The 20,419-nt window shown below is 44.6% G+C and overlaps 1 protein-coding gene across 2 annotated transcripts in view; it reads left to right on the top strand.

Annotated features, from left to right (window-relative positions):
- The first annotated feature begins 14,240 nt into the window (after positions 1-14,240).
- The window catches only part of ADAM17 (ADAM metallopeptidase domain 17), a 50,511-nt gene continuing 44,332 nt past the window's right edge, over positions 14,241-20,419 (top strand). The window contains exon 1 of one of the 2 annotated variants that reach the window (XM_066237261.1): positions 14,241-14,519. In XM_066237261.1, the coding sequence (XP_066093358.1) occupies positions 14,423-14,519 (97 nt within the window). In that variant the 5' untranslated portion in view covers positions 14,241-14,422. The remainder of the gene's footprint in view (positions 14,520-20,419) is intronic. The other variant, XM_066237260.1, reaches the window with a different exon arrangement.

Below are 20,419 nucleotides of genomic sequence, written 5' to 3'. Positions count from 1 at the left end.
TTTACTATGGCTTTGTAACAATTGCATACTCCTATTTTAAAGGATAGGTGAATTTTACTACTTTCTGGAGTCTATTGATACTTCCCTTTTATGTAAAATGTAGTAGTGATCCCCATATTTCTGCATTGTGATACACTTGTCTGGGGATGCTTGGAAATGTATAAAATTGGGCTACATTTCTTATAGGTAGTGTTTTATTCATAGATCAGTTTTGTGGGCCATCTCTTCCTCAGATGTAAATGATATCTAGTTAAGTGTTATATGGAATAAAGTAGACATTTTAAAACTAGAAAAGTTGATTATGTGATTGTGAATGCTTTGGCTGGTGTTAGAATTAAGCGTTGGCAGGTGTTCAAACGGCCTGTCAGAGTACAGTTTAGTTTTCAGATAGTTTAGTTTCCCTTGGTCAACCTTCAGTTGCACCATTAGTTAGTTCCAAATAATTTTGGTTTTTGTAAAATCACAATGGCTTGTTAACACTAACCTGTCATAAATGTTGGTCTGAGAATTTATTTTAAAGTCAAAAGAGAATCTGAAAAATAAGCTATGTAAGATTAATCCTTTATCTCCTAAAATGTGATAAGATTACTAGGATTTTGGTCACCAAAAATCTAAATTAATAAGATTTCTTTTTTTTTTTTAATAAAGCCCAAAACATTTTTTTTTAAATTTTTAATGTGGGAGATATCTAAAATTAGACCTTAACATATGAGTCAATTGTTTTTCCAACTATAATATTTGGAAACAATATGTCTAAATGTACACAAGACTCTGCAAACCCCCGAGTATGATTTCAAGACTTAGCGCTGAATTGGGATCATCTCCAGGAAGGAAATCCATGAGCCAGATGTGGTTTTCTTCTTCCAGATGTGTTTTATATGTTTGAGGAAAGGTAAAACGTTTTTTCCCTGCCTTTATTTGAGGCCGCTTAAAAACAGCTCTAAGGAGTACCTACAAATGAGCTTCCCACTAAGTCAAGTGCAGATGCAGCTGCTGCGTTAGCCATTAATGTTAACATAATCTACCAATGTTCTCAGTGTTCCATTGTTTTAAACAACTTTGGTTTTTACATTTTATGGAAATTAAATAGAAAAATATATGTACAGTTTTAACTAAAATGTCATGACCTCAGTATCTGAGGTAAATTTCTGCATAGCAATAAATGAATCACAGCAAAATTTAATAAAACTAGTAATACACCTGAATCTAATCACTTGGTCCTAACGTTTGAAATTATTTTATAATGCCAACGACACAAGTTCAATTAAGAATTCTAATATCACAAAAATAACCATCATATTAATATCTCAACTAACTAAACAAGAAAATGGTTCCTCTGACACATACTAAGATTTTTTTTAAATAAAAATTTCAGTAGAGATGGGAACATTGTGGACTAGGGAAAAAATTTTTTTTAATAAATTGGTTAAGGAATCAAGGAATTTTGAATTGCCAAAGTAGCTGCTTAAAGAGCAAGTTATTCTCAGCATTTAATCACAGAGTTAATGTCTCTGTTTTAGAAGTCAGCATCTTTTTTTTTTTTCCCCAGAGACAGAGTCAGAGAGAGGGATAGACAGGGACAGGCAGACAGGAACGGAGAGATGAGAAGCATCAATCATTAGTTTTTCATTGCGCATTGCGACACCTTAGTTGTTCATTGATTGCTTTGTCATATGTGCCTTGACCGGGGGGCCTTCAGCAGACAGAGTAACCCCTTGCTCGAGCCAGCGACCTTGAGTCCAAGCTGGTGAGCTTTTGCTCAAACCAGATGAGCCCGCGCTCAAGCTGGTGACCTTGGGGTCTCGAACCTCAGCATCCCAGTCTGATGCTCTATCCATTGCACCACTGCCTGGTCAGGCAGAAGTCGGCATCTTCGTGAGGGGCCCTAGCCCATTGGTTCTCCGTGGGGCCATCTGAGATTGGGGCCTCATAGCGCAAGAGTTCGAGGGGATTGATGGGACATTGCTGAGAACTTCGTAGGAGAGAGGACGCCTTGGTGGGGCGGAAGGGGTAACAATGTTTTGTTTGGTATGGAGGGAGGATTTAAAGCCTCTCTGAGAGTTTAGAACGTTTCAGTGTCACACTTGTTTTGTAGTTAGAACACTGACAGTTTTTCCTTTAAAATATCATTTAGGCCTGACCTGTGGTGGTGCAGTGGATAAAGCGTCGACCTGGAAATGTTGAGATCGCCGGTTCAAAACCCTGGGCTTGCCTGGTCAAGGCACATGTGGGAGTTGATGCTTCCAGCTCCTCCCCCCTTCTCTCTCTGTTTCTCTCCCTCTCTCTCTCTCCTCTAAAAATGAATAAATAAAATTAAAAAACAAAAAAATATATATCATTTAGGTTTTAATAACCAAATAATTGGGGGCAGGGATTACGTACGAACACTGACAAAATAGAAGCACTAGGGATTTCTTTCCCAACATGTAGTACATTCAGCTATGACTTGATCTTAGATTGGGAAAGAACTACATTTGGGGAGGGGGGAACAGGATTTAGAATACACTGATATTTTGTAACTTAAATATCAGTAAAGAGTTTTTTTTTAAATCATAATACTATGAAGGACATTTAAGGACCTAAATATTGTAGTAGTTAATTCAAAAAGGTAAGAATTCTGATTTATTTTTTAATGAACTGATATTTAAGGAGTTGATCCAGACATTCAAAAATATTTGAGACCCATGACAGGCATGGATAGGGGACTGTTTTTGTCAAATTATGAGCCTGATTTTATTCTGACCCTTAATGTGTCAAGTGTATTAAAACTGATACTGGCCTGACCTGTGGTGGTGCAGTGGATAAAGTGTTGACCTGGAAATGCTGAGGTCACCGGTTCGAAACCCTGGGCTTGCCTGGTCAAGGCACATATGGGAGTTGATGCTTTCAGCTCCTCCCCACCTTCTCTCTCTGTCTCTCTCCTCTCTCTCTCCCTCTCTGTCTCTCTCTCTCCCGTTCTCTCCTCTCTAAAATGAATAAATAAAATTAAAAAAAAAAAAACACCTGATACTTTGTTCGTTATGGTTTAGGGCATACTACTTCAAACCAGTGAAGGCAGTTATGTTATAGTTCTGTAGTGCCATAAATCTGTCATCCTGTATAATTTGTATTTTGTCACCTTGGTGAAGAAGAGAGTTACCACGTCTATGTATTATGTGTTACTATTGAGTTTTGAGGACATTACAGTTAAGTACCAATATAAACCACCTGCTCCATAACCATAACTTTGGGTCTATTCATCAAGTCCTTAAGGAACTTATACCTAAAATTGTGATCACTGTTATGAAACCCAGGTTGGGCCTGACCTGAGATGGTTCAGTGGATGGGGTACTGACCTGGGATACTGAGGTCCCAGGTTCGAAACCCTGCGGTTGCTGTCTTGAGTGCAGGTTTGCTGACTTGAGGAAGGGGTCACTGGCTCAACTTGAGTCAAGGCCCATATGAGAAGCAATCAGTGAACAACTAAAGTGATGCAACCAAGAGTTGATGCTTCTCATCTCTCTCTCCCTTCCTGTCCCTCACTTAAAAAATAAAAAGCATTTGTCAATCTGTGTTTTATATTTGTTCTTCAGTTTGTGTGCTTCATAGTGAAGGCCTGTATAACCAATGTTAATGGTATACCCAGGGCTTTATCATAGTGGAAAGGCCTTCAGGATTCTACTTCAGGCCTCCCCCTCCCTGACTTATAGCTATATATGATCTTGGACCAGCATATTGGGGGCCTGACTCATCTTCACAGGCCCTGTTTTGAAGCATCTTCACGAATACAACTCAGTTTCATATAAAAAAAAACTTTTTCCCATTGATTTGAGAGAAGCATCAACTTCTTTCACTTAGTTGTGAAAGAACATTGATTGCTTCCCATATATCCCCTGACGGGGGCTCAAAACTATCTACCTTAGGGTCAAGCTGGTGACATTGGGCCTCCGGGAAGGTGCCCTCTACTGGACCAGCCAGGGCTCATAAAAATTTTTTAAGAGATTTTTTTTTTTTAATTGTCTGACCAGGCGGTAATACGATGGATAGAACATTGGACTGGTGTGCAGAGAACCAAGATTCAAAACCCCGAGGTTGCTGCCTGGAGCGTGGGATCATAGACATAACCCCATGGTTGCTGGCTTGAGCCCAAGGTCGTTGGCTTGAGTAAGGGGTCACTTGCTCTGCTGTAGCCCTGAGGCATGTATGAGAAAGCAATCAGTGAACAACTAAGGAGCCGCAATGAAGAATTGATGTTTCTCATCTCTCTCAATTCTTATCTGTCCCTCTCTGTCTTTCTCTGTCACAAAAACAAAAAAATATTTATTGATTTTTCTAAAGTAGATAGAAAAGGCGGTGGGAAGGAGCGGGACGCGTCAACTTGTAGGTGCTTCCCATATGTGCCTTGACCAGGCCCAGGTTTTGAACTGGCGCCTTCAGTGTTACAGGTCAATGCTTTATGCATTGTGCCACCACAAGTCATGCTGTAACATTTTTGAGGTAGGTTTGTCTCCTGGTTTAGGAAACTGAGGTACATGTCCTAGGACATTTCCAGGACTTGGGTCTCATAGTTAAGGCTCAATGGCTAAGAGGTGCTGGGATTTGGACCTGGGTTTAAAGTTGGTTTATTCTTAGCAACTGTGCTATGTTGCCCTTTTTTGGAGATTAAAGCAGTAGTTACAGTAGATCAGTGCTTTTAAAAACTTAGGTCATGGCCCTGGCCGGTTGGCTCAGCGGTAGAGCGTCGGCCTAGTGTGCGGAGGACCTGGGTTCGATTCCCGGCCAGGGCACATAGGAGAAGCGCCCATTTGCTTCTCCACCCCTCTGCCCCGCTTTCCTCTCTGTCTCTCTCTCTTCCCCTCCTGCAGCCAAGGCTCCATTGGAGCAAAGATGGCCCGGGCGCTGGGCATGGCTCTGTGGCCTCTGCCTCAGGCGCTAGAGTGGCTCTGGTCGCAATATGGCGACGCCCAGGATGGGCAGAGCATTGCCCCCTGGGGGGCAGAGCACCGCCCCTGGTGGGCGTGCCGGGTGGATCCTGGTCGGGCGCATGTGGGAGTCTGTCTGACTGTCTCTCCCTGTTTCCAGCTTCAGAAATGAAAAAAAAAACAAAAACTTAGGTCATGACCGGCCTGGGCTGGCATGGCGAAGTGGATAAAGTGTTGACCTGGAACACTGAGGTCGCCAGTTCAAAACCCTGGGCCTGGTCAAGGCACACATGACAATGAACAACTAAAGTGAAGCAACTATCAATTGATACTTCTTGCTCCATCCCTACTTCTATAAAATCAATAAATAAATTCTTTTAATAAAAAACTTAGATTATGGCCTGACCTGTGGTGGCACAGTGGATAAAGCGTCGACCTGGAAATGCTGAGGTCGCCGGTTCAAAACCCTGGGCTTGCCTGGTCAAGGCACATATGGGAGTTGATGCTTCCTGCTCCTCCCCCTTCTCTCTCTCTGTTTCTCTCTCTCTCCCTCTCTCCTTTCTAAAATGAATAAATAAAAATTAAAATTAAAAAAGTGAATGAGGCCTGACCTGTGGTGGCGCAGTGGATAAAGCGTCGACCTGGAAATGCTGAGGTCGCCGGTTCAAAACCCTGGGCTTGCCTGGTCAAGGCACATATGGGAGTTGATGCTTCCAGCTCCTCCCCCCTTCTCTCTCTCTCTCTCTCTCTCTCTCTCCCCCCCCTCCTCTCTAAAAATGAATAAATAAAAAAAAAAGTGAATGAATTTGGTTAGATGGGGACAGGAATAAGGTATAGGCATAAAAAAAAACAAAACTTAGATTATGACTCACAGTTAGTGGACAGTGGGTCAAACCAACCTTTTCCCAAGTGAAATACAATGGAAAATGCATGATTAACATGAATTTTGTGAAGTCAGTTTTTCTGTATGTGAATAGTGGGTTGTGAGGTGAATTTGATTTCAAGTGAGCCAAAGCCATCTCTTCTAGATAGTTAAGGATTTCTTTGCAGTACATGTCTTGGGACTGACTGGGTTGTGCATATTTTAAGGTTGTGGAGAATGTCAGTTTTTAATGATGGCGTGATTGGTTCTGTCTTACCTACCATTGTGAGATTGCAGCACTTTCTGTCTTAGAAGGTGCTAAGTAACGAGAACTTCAATGCCTTTTTCAAAAAGGGGAGGCTCCCTGCCTTGAGAGTGATACTCATTCTACATTGCTCTAAGGATTCCGTAAAGATTAATTCTCTTACGTTTTCTTTGTTCTTGGACACTGTGTCTGCAACGATTCACAGACTTGGCCCGAGACTACTGAGAAAGTACTTAGACCCCACAAGCTTGACAGAGTGAGGATTTACTCACCTAGCAAAGAGGCTTACGGGCTTACCAGGATCTGAATTACTAAGTGGGATTGAAACTGGGTCGAGACCTGCATAGAATGAGTTGAAATACAGCTCTTTCAGGAATATTGGGTTCTCACGCAAATGCTAATCAAAAGGGTTGTTTGCTGTCATTTAGAGATTTAGGCATTTCCTTGCTAATTGAGACAGGTGAAGTTATACAAACTTCTGTGAAATCCTGGTTTGTGGAAAGCTGGCTAAGTTCTCTGCTTCACTCAGACATTTGCTTTGCTCTTGCTCAAAATAAGTGCTGCTGAGGTTGGCTTCCCCTGTCCCCTCGGCCAGCGCTGGTCCACAGACTGGTGCTGGTCTGCCAGAAATTCTGTGCCAGTCTGCGAGAGTTAACCATCCTTATGTTGTATGAAGATTATAGACCCAAACATCTGAGTCAGATTTGCTTTTGCCACTTATGAGCCCATATCATTGATGAAAATCCTATTGAGGTTGTCTTAGTTATCTTTGAAACTTGTGAGCTCATTCGAACAACCTTTTGCCCTGTGGAGAGCATTTACAAATCATGCGCAATGGACTGAAAGCATGTGGACAAACTTAGGTGGTATTCAGTGCACTGTACATGTGGAATTTGGAACGCAGGCACCAGCTTGTACCGTGTTGCACTGTTGTGCATGATAAGATAAAACTTCATTGCATGTTTCCGTTTCTAGCCAGCTAGGTCACTGGTCCCCACGTGTAAAATGATTGACAACCACCAACCTCAGCTGTGGAAGTGCCCTGTTGTGGTTATTAATTTTTCTGTGATCGCCTTCAGTGGTTTCCTAGATGAAATTGTTGAACACTGGAAGTGATTTGTTGAAGGGGCAGCTGAACTTAGACTTGGCGTGCCTCCTGGCTTTCTTTGTGCTGCAGAGATGCGGGGAATTGGAGCTCGGGCCTCGTTTTATGAGGACTGTGGTGTATACTGCAAGTTGGCATTTACTGCAAAGATCCCCTCCACTTGCTCATCTTGTGAGCCCCACACCACACCTTCTGACCTGAATAATTCGGACCGCTGATGGAGACCAGACTACTCGTTCCCCATTTCCTGCTTACATGACCAACCTTTTCACTCATCTGTGATTAGTACTGAGCACTCTTGCTCCGTTCTAGACCTGTGGGTCTTTAGACAAGTCCCTGTGTTGCAGCCATTCCCCTGGAAACGTGTTCATTCAGCTAAATTCGGGAACGTGGTAAGAACCTCAGGATTCACAGAAAAGATGTCTGAAGACTATTAATGGTCTTCTGAGGCTGGTAGCGACACCAATAATTTGGAGCTAGGAAAATTAAGGGGGCAAGATTATTAACTGAGCTACACTTATCCATTCCCACAACTGCAAACCTGAGAGGTAGTGTGACCTTGTAAAAAGAGAGTACCAACCTGGAAGGCCAAGATCTAGCTTATGTGTTCGTTTATTCATTCAGCCACTTGTTAAATATATTGAGAGCCTGCTGTGATCCACTGGACTGGACTGGACTGGTTACTGGGACTTGAAACTTCACTGCCTGATCTCTCAGCTTCAGTTTTTTTAGAAGGCAGACAACGATCCTGCCCATGATCCAGTGTGTGAGAAAGTACTTCTTAGTGTCAAGGGTTGTGGAGTAAGTATGTGGAATGCTTGAGTGGGAAAGACAGCCTGATTTCGGAATTGAAAGGTTCTGGTAAAGTGAAACTGGGCTCATGAATAAGAAAACCAGCCACTCTTTGAGCAGACCTATTGCCCTAGATTTTCAAGGACAAACACAAAAAGGAGATGACAGTGTAACTAGAGAATGCAAAATTAAAAAAATAAAAAAACTATTCAGCAATAGTTTTGCTTCTAATTAGCATTCTCTGATGGGAGAGAATGGGGAAAGGTCGTTCTGCTGAAGTAAGTGAAAACACATCAAGACCCAGGGAAGAAATGCCTGTTTCTCAAGAGCAAACATGGTGCCTACGGGCTGTAATTAGGAAACTCCAGTGTCACCTAGAGGTGCTAAGACAGGTTTTCAGTATTCCTAAGTAATGTGCGTAACAAGTTCCCAGGGGCTGCTGCTGCCACTGCTCACCAGGACTTGGTACTTTGAAGAATTGATGCCAAAGTAAAGATCAGGTGAGTTTCATAGCAGGGGAGTAAGAAATAAGTCAATGAAAGGATCCTGGGATCAAGCAGCTCCCTGTTAAGATTTGTGTCCCCCTGAAGCTAATGAATGAGAGGGCCTTCAACTGAAATGGATCAGGTTGTATATGCAGAAGAGCACAGGAAGCCTTCTGGTTAACTTCCCTGCCCCCCCCCAGTCTTTGCCCAGGTTAACAGTTTTGTATTAAAGTAACAATAAAATACAGTTTCACTCATCCTGACCAAGCACATTTCATAGTTTAACAAGATGCCAAGGGGATCACCTAGAAAAACTGATCCGTACGGTCTTTAGTAAGGAGGCTGGTGCCTAATCAGGCGGTGGCACAGTGGATAGAGCGTCGGACTGGAATGTGGAGGACCCAGGTTCAAGACCCTGAGGTCTCCAGCTTGAGTGCAGACTCATCGGGTTTGAGCGAGGCTCACCAGCTTGAGCCCAAGGTTGCTGGCTTGAGCAAGGGGTCACTCGGTCCGCTGTAGCCCCCTGGTCAAGGCACAAATGAGAAATCAATCAATCAACAACCAAGGAACCACAACGAAGAATTGATGTTTCTCATCTCTTTCCCTGTCTGGTCAATATGAAGTCAGAGGTCTGCATTTAGTGTTGATGGGAGATTGGCTTAAAATTTGAAACAGGAAGCCAGAAATGTGTGAGCAGGAGGCTCAGAGTTGTTTGCGTGTCATGGTTGCTGACTAATGGCTCTGTGGATATTGTGGGTCGAGCCAGGAGCCCAGTAGTAGTTACAGGGTAAATCACTTGAATTTCTTCTATTCCTATTCACCAGTCCCTCTAATTCCTATATTGTTGATTGTCTAAAAGATTTTATTTATTGATTTTACAGAGAGAGGAGGGAAGGGGCAGGGGATAAGTATCAACTCATAGTTGCTTCATTTCAGTTGTTCATTGATTGCTTGTTCTATGTGCCTTGCCCCGGTAAGCCTGGGATTTTGAACTGGTGACCTCAGCATTCTATCCACTGTGCCACCATAGGTCAGACCCTAAATTGTGGATTTAAAGCAAAAATAAAAGGAAACAACTCTTTTTTAAAGATAGAAGAAGTAATAATGTAGGCATTTAGTATTGCATTGTGTTGACATATATTATTTGCTTTTTAGGTATAGAGCTGTAGAAAAAGGAGCAGGAAGCTAGTTCAGGCCAAAACACAGGTATTTCTTGTCAGTTGAGAGAGACTGAAGTTACCTCTGCAAATTTTGCTTGCATTTCTAATAGATCAAATGGTAAAAGGGATGGAGACATGATATTGAAGTCTGTTGCTCACCTGGCATATTTCCGATCCTGTGTTGGGCACTAACAAAAGAGCTAGCCTTATCTTTTGAGTCTACAGTCTGCGGAGACAAGCACAATGCACACATGAAGCATCAGACATACCAATGCAGTGAGTGTGACATGCAGCGCTCAACCAGTTAAGTCAGTGAATCAAATGTGTGCAGTACTGCCTGACCTGTGGTGGCGCAGTGGTTAAAGTGTTGACCTGGAACTCAGAGGTCGCTGGTTTGAAATCCTGGGCTTGCCCGGTCAAGGCACATACGACAAGCAATCAGTGAACAACAAAAGTGAGGCAATTATGAGTTGATACTTCTTGAGACCCCGCCTCACCCCCTGTAAAATCAATAAAGAAAATCTTTAAAATGTGTGTAATACAGAAATGACTGGGTATAGAGAAGAGATCAGCCTGGAGAAGTAGGAAAAAGGATGATCCAAATACAGTATGTTGTCCAGGAATTTTTTTTTTGTACCACCTGCTAATAAAGAGTTCCTGGCTCTGGTGGGATAGATTGGTTGGTTAGAGCATTGTCCCCATATGTCAAGGTTGTGAGTTTGATCCCAGGTCAGGGCACATCCAAGAACCAACTAATGAGCTTGACCAGTGGTGGCTCAATGGATAGAGCGTTAGTCAGAATGTTGAGGCTCCCGGGTTTGACCCAAGGTTGCCGGCTTGAGCCCAAGGTCCCTGGCTCAGAGCCCCCAGGTCAAGGCACATATGAGAAACAATCAATGAATTAAAGTGCCACAACTACGAGTGGATGCTTTTCATCTCTCTCCCTTCCTGTCTTGCTTAAAAAAAAAAACAAAACCAAAAACTAATATTGGAAGTGAAATACCATCACTTCTGCTGTATGCTATTGGTTACACAGACCAATCATGGTCCACCCTGAATAGTGAGTGACTCCACAAGGATAGGAGTATCAGGAAGCAGGGATCATTGGGTGACATCTGGGAGGCAACCACAGTGGCTATCCTATATCTCAGGTATTTATATTCCACTGGGTAAATGAAAAAGAAGGACCTAAGTTTTAATTTTAGAAGTCAGTATTTACATTACACTAGAAATCTCATTCTTTGCAACTACTTATATTTATGATGGGTTTTTTTTTAGTGTATGAAGGGGGCACATATTTAAAAAAATATATAAGGTCTACCAGAAAGTTCTGTCCGTTTTTGGAATAAAACAAAATACAAATTCTTCTGACTTAATTCATGTGGCACCCATCTTTAATATTTCCACACCAATCCTATCTTCCGAATATGATCCGAAATGGTTTGCTGAGCTGAGTTAAGCCTTTCTGCGATCTCCGATGTTGTCAGAAAAGGATCTTGCTCCAACATGGTCTTAACAACATTGTCATCGATCAAAGATGGTGGCCCAGAATGTGGCTTATCAGAAAGGTCGAAATCACCTGTTTTGAATTTTTTGAACCATCTTCTGCATGTCCTATCAGAAACTGTATCTTCACCAAACACTTTCAATAAATTTCTACATGCTTCTGTAGCATTTCTTCCTTGTTGAAATTTGTAAAAATTACAGTGGCGTAAATGAACTTTTATCAGTAGCCATGGGTACATTATTGCTTCACACATAAGACTAATGTGAATCAACTTTTAGTTAATTTGCTACGTCAGTATGTATACATTAAGTGATAAAAATAGGCACACATGCGCCAAATAAACGTGTTTACGTGTCGAAACTTGTGATAGAAATGGACAGAACTTTCTGGTAGACCTTATATTTTGGTGATAAGAGAATAAACGTTTGAAGACCACTGGCTCAGACAACTAGTTCCTCTATCCAACAGCCCCTCTTATCACATTCTCTCGCGCCTTATCTCCCCCACCTGATATGCCTTGATCTTAAAGGTATGGGCAATTTAGAAATGAGTATGAAAATGGACCAGAAGTTTACTTTTTAAAAAATGGCATTTACTGGACAGCTAAGTGCCTTCCATGAGGAAGACTAGAACTGTGATGGTGAACCTTTTTATAAAAACCGCCCACTTTTGCTGTGCTGGTCAACCCGTCCCTCCCACGCACTAGTGGGCATTCCAGCTTTCATGGTGGGCGGTAGTGGAGCAACCAAAGGGCGCCTCGATTGGCCCACCAACTGCAAAAGTGGGCAGATTTTATATAAAGGTTCGCCATCACGGCACTAGAACTGGGGGGGACACCAAAAGAATATAATCGAGGATCTACTAAAGTTATAAACTGGAGAATCTGGTGCTTGGGTTTATTGTGTAAAAAGTTGTACACAACTGCTACATTTTTATGGAATAGTTTTATTTTTAATTTTATTGATTTTAGAGGAGAGAGAAAGAAAGGCACGGGGAACAGGAAGCATCAACTTGTAGTAGTTGCGTCTCCTATGTGCCTTGTGACTGGGCAGGTGCAGCGTTTCAAACCAGTGATCTCAGCATGGACTAATTTTTTTTTATTGATATTAGGAAGGGAGGAAGAGAGAAAAGGGAAACATTCATTTGTTCCATTTTGTTGTTGCATTCATTGGTTGCTTCCCTGCAACCTTGGCATTTGGGGACCATGCTAACTGAGCAAACCTACCAGGGCTTGGAATCTTTTTTAAAATGTTGCAGCCCTGGCCAGTTGGCTCAGTGGTAGAGCATCGGCCTGGCGTGCAGGAGTCCCGGGTTCGATTCCAGGCCAGGGCACACAGGAGAAGTGCCCATCTGCTTCTCTACCCCTCCCCCTCTCCTTCCTCTCTGTCTCTCTCTTCCGCTTCCACAGCCAAGGCTCTATTGGAGCAAAGTTGGCCTGGGCGCTGAGGATGGCTCTGTGGCCTCTGCCTCAGGCGCTAGAATTGCTCTGGTTGCGACAGAGCCAGAGCGACGCCCCAGATGGGCATGCCCGGTGGATCCCGGTTGGGCGCATGCGGGAGTCTGTCTGCCTCCCCATTTCCAACTTCAGAAAAATACAAAAAAAAAAAAAATGTTGCATATAATTTGTGAAATTTGGCTCACGTTTGATTAGGTCTTGTATGGTAGGTGGATAATGGGGAAAGGTCAGGCCCGGGGGAACTTTGGCTAGGACCACCCACAACCAAGCGCGCCATAAGAAACTTCTTAGGAACCCTTTGGATAAAAGCCACTGTCTGCCAGCCAGTGGGATTTCACCACATCATATTAGCTCCACCACCCTAGGGATCCTTTAAATATCTCCCACACCGGTCACAACTTGCGACTTCCCTGGCCTCCATCTTCCCTCGGGGTCAGGGAACCTCGCGGGCAGGATGCTGCTCTGTACTCAATAAAACCTTTTGTTATTCCACACTTCGTGGCTCCGGCCCCTTCCTTCCTTCTCGGTGGGGAAAAATACCTTACAGGTCTGTCATCAACGTGTATGTTTAATGAAGACATTTTATACCTCAGATGAACAAACCAGGTTCAGTTGAGCCCCGAATGCACAAAGCCAGTAATTATGGAAAACTGATGGAAAAGATGCTGGGATTAACTGCAGTGAACCTAAACTGAAACCAGAGTTGGGGTATTTTATTAGGAACTAGCCTTGAAACTTGACCAGGCAGGACTAACATCATTCCTAATCGTTTCACGATGGAAAAAGAGGGTGTCTCTTAAGTGAAAATGTACTATGTCCTACTTGCAGACACTGTAGTTGAACCAAAGTAGTAATACGCATCCAACATGACTACAATGTTTTATTCAGTAACATAAACACGAAACCAGAGCTAAAATTATGCAAAGGATTACAAAACAAAACAAACTGCCTTGGAAAATTTGTAATCTAAGCTAGCTGGAAGAATCGAGCTTCTGCATTCACACAAATGAGTTAGGTGGAAAAATCCAGTTTCTGGACATGCTTGCAGCGCCGCAACGTGCAGCGGGGCCAACGAGAAAACGTGCATTAAAGAGTGAAGCTTTTTAGTTATGATGGAGGGAGGCCTGCGGGGTCGCCGGTGCTCACGCTAAGCGCGGGAAGCCACGCCAGACCCCCGTCTGCGTCTTATCGCGCGCTCCCCAGGGGTCAGGTGCGGCGCCTCCTCCTCCCGGGAACAGATGCTCCGTCCTCGAAGTTTGGTTTGTGGGTCACTGGCCGGGGCGCACGGGGCCAGGAGCCCTTCCCCGCCCGCCCGGGACCGCGCAGCTCGTTTAGTAAAACGGAAAACGGGGATCCTAAGGTCCTAACCAGAGGTAGGGCCAAGGCGACAGAGGGCCGGACGCGCCTTCGAGGGCCTGCTTCCGAGCTCCGCCTCCCCGGCAGCGGTCATCCGGGGAAAGGCGAGGGAGGTGCGGCCGGGTCAAGTCAGGACGCCGCGGGTCGCGTCCGGGTCTGCGACTGCTGTGCGCGGCGGGAAGAAAGGGGCAGGCGGCGGCGCGGCGAGGGAGAGGGACGCTGGCGCGGGGCGGGGCAAGTGGGGCCTCCCGGCATGCCGCGCGGCGCTCGGCTTCCGCCTGTGGGCGGTGCGGGGGGCGGGAGCCGGAAGTGGATTGAGCCCGCCTCCCGGGACGCGGCCTGCGCTTCCGGGGCGTCGTGCCGGGCTTTAGTCTTCCTATAGGCAGCGCGGGAGGAACCATTGGTGTGAGGGGCCGGGCTGGGCTGGGCCGGGCGGGTTCCCACCTTCCCCCCCCCTCCCCGATGTGAGCAGAGTCCCGGACCCCTCGTAAGGCGAAGGCTGTCTAGAGAGGTGGGACGGTGGCGCAGGGAACATGAGGCCGTGTCTCCTCTTCTTGACCGGCGTGGTCCCGCTGGTGCTGTCGCCGCGACCGCGGGACGAACCGGGCTTCGGCTCCCCACAGCGACTCGGTAAAGACCGGGGGAGTCGGCTCAGGCGGGGGCCCGGCGCCGGGAGCGCGCCGCTGCGGGCGGACGTACCGGGGAGCCGGAGCCGGCGTCTGGGGGCGGGGTGCTGGAGGGCTGCGGCTCGTCCCCGAGTTTTCTGTGGCCACACGAGGGGGTGTGGCGCAGGGCGGAGGGACCGGGGACACGGGCTTGTGCCTGAATGGGAAGGGAGTCCCGGAGCGCCTAGGGAGGGCTCTGCATCCGGGGGCGGGGTGGCAGTGGGGGCGCGGGCCGTGCGCCTGCCCCGCGCGGGGTCTGAGCCCTGCCGCTCTTACTGGGCGTTCGCGGGCGCCTGGAGATCCTCCCGCCGGAGGCGCGGTGCTGATGGCGGCGCCTGGGAAACCTATTCTGGAGGCTGCGCTTTGTGAACATCGCGCGCACGCACTTCGTCGTTTCAGTGGTAGCTTGACTGGGGGGATGGGGTTTGGGGTCGGGGGCGCTTACACCTGCTGCGACGTCTCGTGCTGCTGTCCCGGGGAACGTTTCCCTTTGCCGCTTGAAATCAAGAGGACCGTGGGGTTGACCCAGGTGATCAGTTTTGAGCCTAGAAAGGCAGAGGGGTCTTAGGTAGACATTCTAAAGAGGTTGAATTTTTTTTTTTAAGGATCGAGGTGCGTGCACGAAGAGGAGATTCGAAGTTGGGTGGGCGTTGGTGTGAACTGGCAGTTGTCTGTGACGGTCCTGTGTCTTTTTAGAAGTTGACACATGAGACAGTTCGATTAATTCGTAATAAAGGATGGAGCATTCATTTCCCCTGGGTGCCAGGTTGTAGCCTTTCAGTGAATTTTCATGGTTGTATTTGGTCCCCAGATCCCATCATTTCTTAACGTGCAGTGTTGGGCAGATTTGGACACCACGTGGGTGTTTTTGAGGGGCTGATGCAAAGTTTCGCATTAGTCCCCTGGCACTTCTCTTATTTAATGGAGAGAAATTGTCGGTGGCTGAGGGTGTTAGAGGTGTTGAGTGTTCTCACCTGAACAGCTACTTTGTGGTGGATCTGAAGTTGAAATGGTTACAGGTGACCAGTTGAATGAAAGACAAGGGAGCTAGCTCCTTAGGACTTGCTGCGATACAAGTCCTGTATTGATAAGTCAATACAGATTGAAGGAAAATTTTGAGGTAGAAGTGGTCAGGGTGGAAGGGAGGGATAGGATAAGGATCAACTTCATAGGGCTTCATGTTAATAAAAATAACAAACATGTATTTTGAGATATTAAGATTTTCACCACTCTAACACATCTGATTCACTTTTATTATTCTGTTCACAGGCAGAAAAATAAGGAGCATGAATACTAGGGATGCACATAGTCATAGTATAGAGGGAAATCTTGCTTTCTAGGTCAGTTATCATTCAGAAATCATAAGGGTTATTTTTTGGCCATGTGTTTTTTATTTGCATAGCGTAGAATACCGGGGCGAGAAAAATGCATGGATTTACCCAGTTCTTTGCCAGATGTTTGAAGAACACATATGGTATGCAAGTATCATGTGTGGCTTTGGAACTACAAAGCTCAGACAATACCCACCTTCAGCACACTGTGGCATAGTGGAATAGGGAAATCTGAACAGGCAATTCCACAACTACCTGGAAGAGAGGTATAGAGCACAATCTGGCAGGTAGTACTGTCACAGGGAACTGAACCTAGCCTGGAAAGGTTAGGCAAGGCTCCCTGAAGGAGGTTATATTTGAGCCCAGAGTTTAAGGTTTAGGTAGGTGAAGAGGGAAAATAAGGACACTCCTTATGGCGCCCTTAGAGGGTGTTGAAATTAAATGTAGGGATCGTGCCTGGTTTTTAAAATAAAGCAGCAGGAAAAATAAGTCCCTGGTGTGGTGAGTTGTCAGGTTTACACAGTTAGTGATAAATATATGTCTTGTGGGTATTTTTTTTCTTTTGAAGACAGTTGACTTATTGTGTGTTTTTGATGGCTCAGGATATAATTTGTTGCTTAACTTAACCCTGCTATTTAGATTGAATTGGTCAAGACCAATGAATAGTTTCATAGTTAAAAGGGCATTGTTTATAGTTTATTAGCCTACTTATCCTATAAATGTTACTGTAATGTCTATATATTGATTAGGGATTTGAATCCTGGCTTTTGGAGTGCTCCATTGGTTATGCAAAATGATTTCATTCGAACTGTTATGAATTGCATAATTTAGGAAAGTTATGAATCATGTGAGCTTAGTCACGAAGATATGTTGAAGTTGCAGCTGGGGTGTATAAGTCTCACTTTGATTTCAAAAGTGGTTTCCCTTAAAAAAAAAAAAGTGGTTTCCCTTTGTGTTACTTTTAATATAAGAGGATGTAGTGGGTGGAAAGAAAAAAATGTAGGTCACAGATGAGGGATGAAAGCTGAATTGGAATCATATGTTTAGACATTTACCTTGAGGTTTTCCGGGTGGGGATTCTCCACATTGCACTGTTCATTTCTCATTGACAGGACCATTTTATTCAGCGTTTTGACATCTGGCTTCCTCTTTTGATGTTAATTTTGCTTACAGGCTGCATTCTTTTGAAACCCAAACACGTAACCACCCTAACTGTTCCCTCTACCCTTAAAGGGAGGGTGAGTGCAACTGGGTTTTGTACTCATCAGAGATGAACTGAATTCTAGAATAGAATGAAGGGAAGAGTGAAGCAGAGAGCCATGGGGGGGGGGGGGACGACGAGGAGAAATCCTTTTGCCCTTTACAGGATTTTCCAGAACATTAAGTATAGGTGTCCTTCAAAGCCAAGTGTGGTTGATGTTTGGATTTTTCACCATTTTGTATTTATGAGCGATGGCGAGTGTGTTTAGTGGGAAATATAATTTGAGAAAATTACGAGAAATATTGGTAGGGCAAGAGGGACAGGACAGGCTTCAGTGAGTGAGAAAGGGGATGAAATGAAGCGCTTTATCCTGTATCTCCTAACTATGTAGTCCTTAGTCCTAAAACCAGCCAAAAACATGGATGTCTGCCTGCCCACACTTCTCCTTTTTTATTCTATTTATTAATTTTACAGAGGGTGGGGGCAGGGGCAGGGAGAGCAAGAAGTATCAACTCAGTTGCTTCACTTTTTAGTTGGTCATTGCTTGCTTGCTTGTACGTTCCTTGACCGGGCAAGCCCAGGGTTTTGAACTGGCGACCTCAGCATTCCAGGTCGACGCCCTATCCACTGTGCCACAGATCAGATTTTTTTCCTTTTAACCTGAATTTAGGTGCTGACAAGTCTTATCTGCTGCCTTGGTTTCCCTTACTATCAATATATATTTGACTGTATTCTTATAACTACTATCTCTGATATAGACTTGTTCTCTGAAGTTTCACCCTCATGTGTCCATTTCCCCACATGATGCTTCCTAGTGTTCATAGGCACTTCAGATATAACATGTCCAAAAGTACTTTATTGTCTGTTTGATTAGAAGAATGAGTATAGGAAAGAGGGTTTACTTTAGGTATAGTCAGGGGTGCTGAAAATTGTGGAAGTAATCTCATTGCCTGCCCTGCATTTGCATCTCTTTCAGCTACAGAGTCTTATGGACCAGTCCAGGTTTCTTCAAGTTTCCCTTGGGCAATGTGGAAATTTGTGCTCAGTTTCCATGTGATTGATTTTGCTGAAGAGTCTTGGTCCAGGTTAAATCCCAACCCTGGTGAAGAATTCTTGACAAGGAATCATTTGAGGCAGCTCATCTTCCATCCTCCCTAATTGGTATAAACCCCTAAAGTGAAGTTTTTAGTGTTCAGGACCTGGGATCTTCTGCCTATCAGAGACCACTGCTCTCCTTTTCTCATCTTTTATTCCCAAGGAGGGATTCATTCACACCCACGGCTTATTGCACAGTAACCAACCAGGCTGCCCTCTTGTCCGGCATGTTTCGGGGAGTACTGAAGAGCAGTCAGGTTCGTCTGTCTTCTGTACAAGCAGAATAAACACTTAACAGCAGTCCTGGATTTATCTTTTCCACTTCTGACACCAGAAGTAGCAGCATGACACTACAGTGTCACTTTGGGGGAATGTTTTGTACTCCATGTAGCAGAGCAGTGTAGAGCAAGCAGAATGCTACAGGGGTTATGTGTTACACTTGCAAGTTGTATTCCAGGAAATGCAATTTATTACAAAGAGAAATTAAGTATAATTCCACAAATGTTTCTAGATGCTTCTCATTCAACACTTCATTGTTTAAAAGTCAGTTTTAAAAATGTTGTCTCAGGGCCCTGGCCAGGTGCCTCAGTGGATAGAGCATCAGACCGGATGTGCCGACATCATGGGATTTGATCCCTGGTCAGGGCACATAGGAGAAGCAGCCAGTGAGTGACAACTAAATGGAACAACTAAGTGGAACAACTAGCTGATGCCTCTCTCTCTCTCCCTTCCTTACCACTCCCCTGTGCCCCCCTCTCATCAATGGAAAAATTAAAAAAATATGTTGACTCTGGGCTTGATGAAAGAAGTATGGGCATACTTTATGTCATTGTATCAAATTCAGTGGCCATAAAATCTTTTCCAGGGAGTGAAACATTTCTCCGTAAGAGAAGGGTGGAGTGGGAGGTGTATCAGATCTTCTAGAGGCCACTCCATGTTCTCACCCAGAAAGCTAGTTTATCACAGGCCCAAAGGTCCAGCCTTCTCTTTATTCTTGGAGAACATATAGAAGGCACAAAATAACTGCTGCTTTTTACCACTGATGCCAATGTTGAAAGTCATACAATCAGAGATTGGTCCTCTCTCTCTTCCCACCTGAAATCACTATCAGTTACAGAATTGCAAACATATGATGACCTAAAGCAAAAAGTCCTATGTAAATGAACAGTGTAATTGCAAACTATATACTGTATAAGGGACAAGATATAGTATGGAAATTCAGACTCTTTCAGCATCTAGCTGTCTCTCATACGAACCCCCCTCATTGAAACCTTTTTTTTTTTTTTTTTTAAGTCTTCATGGATATGGTGCTACTATGTTCCCTGATACCCAAACTAGAATCTACTGGGGGCGTCCGGGGGCGTCTTTTATGGTCTGCACGTGGATTGCTGAGCTGCTTACAAGCCGATTTCTGAGACTTCAGTCTATTCTCTGGCCCTCTCTCCACACTGCAGTCACCATGAAATTTCTAACTCACAGCTGTTTCCCTTATCCAAAGACCTAGACCCTTAATTTAGCTCCACAGCCTTTCATGACCTCTCCAGTCTGACACCTTTTCACGTCCTCTGGGGTTCTGCACTGCAGCCTGAGTTGCTTCATTGTTTGAGTATTCTTTTCTCTGTTTCCTGTGGACTTTAGCACATCTTATGTCTCCTGCTTAGAACCTTCTTTTTCCTTCTCTTGGCTTCCTCCTCATCCTTTCGTTCTTCAGTGTTGTTTCCCTCGGAAAGGCTCCCTTGGCTCACCAGGCAGGGGTCATGCTCCAGCTGTGTCCTTCCCTGATTCCTGCACCTTCCTCTCCCTTGGCGCCAGACATACTTTTTAATTATTTTTGTGTGGTACTCTTTCTACCAATGTCACAACGTTGGAAATATATTTCTCTCTCTCTGTTATATCTCTAGTGCTTGGAAAGTAGGAGGTTTTCAATAAATATTGAATAAATGAATAGGTGGAGTCTGGGGAAAGAGGAGAACCAACTGCAGAATGTGTGTGCAAGAAAGGACGGTTGGGGTGGGACAGATACAGAAGCAGCAAGGAAGGGGGTCTCCAAGGACAACTATGTAGGAGGCCAAGTGAGGGAAACATGCGTGTGGCAGAGAAGAGCAGGAAGGGCGGGAGCTGATACCTAAATCGTAGTTACTCTAGTCTGATCTTTTGAGTGGTCTTCTGTTTTTTGATTTCTCTTTGTAGCCAGCTGAAATGAGAAAAAGCTCAGTAATTTAGGGTGATTGCTGGAGT

Source organism: Saccopteryx bilineata, chromosome 6, assembly GCF_036850765.1.
Source record: "Saccopteryx bilineata isolate mSacBil1 chromosome 6, mSacBil1_pri_phased_curated, whole genome shotgun sequence".
Lineage (NCBI taxonomy): Eukaryota > Metazoa > Chordata > Mammalia > Chiroptera > Emballonuridae > Saccopteryx > Saccopteryx bilineata.
This window is presented reverse-complemented; position numbering and strand designations above follow the sequence as displayed.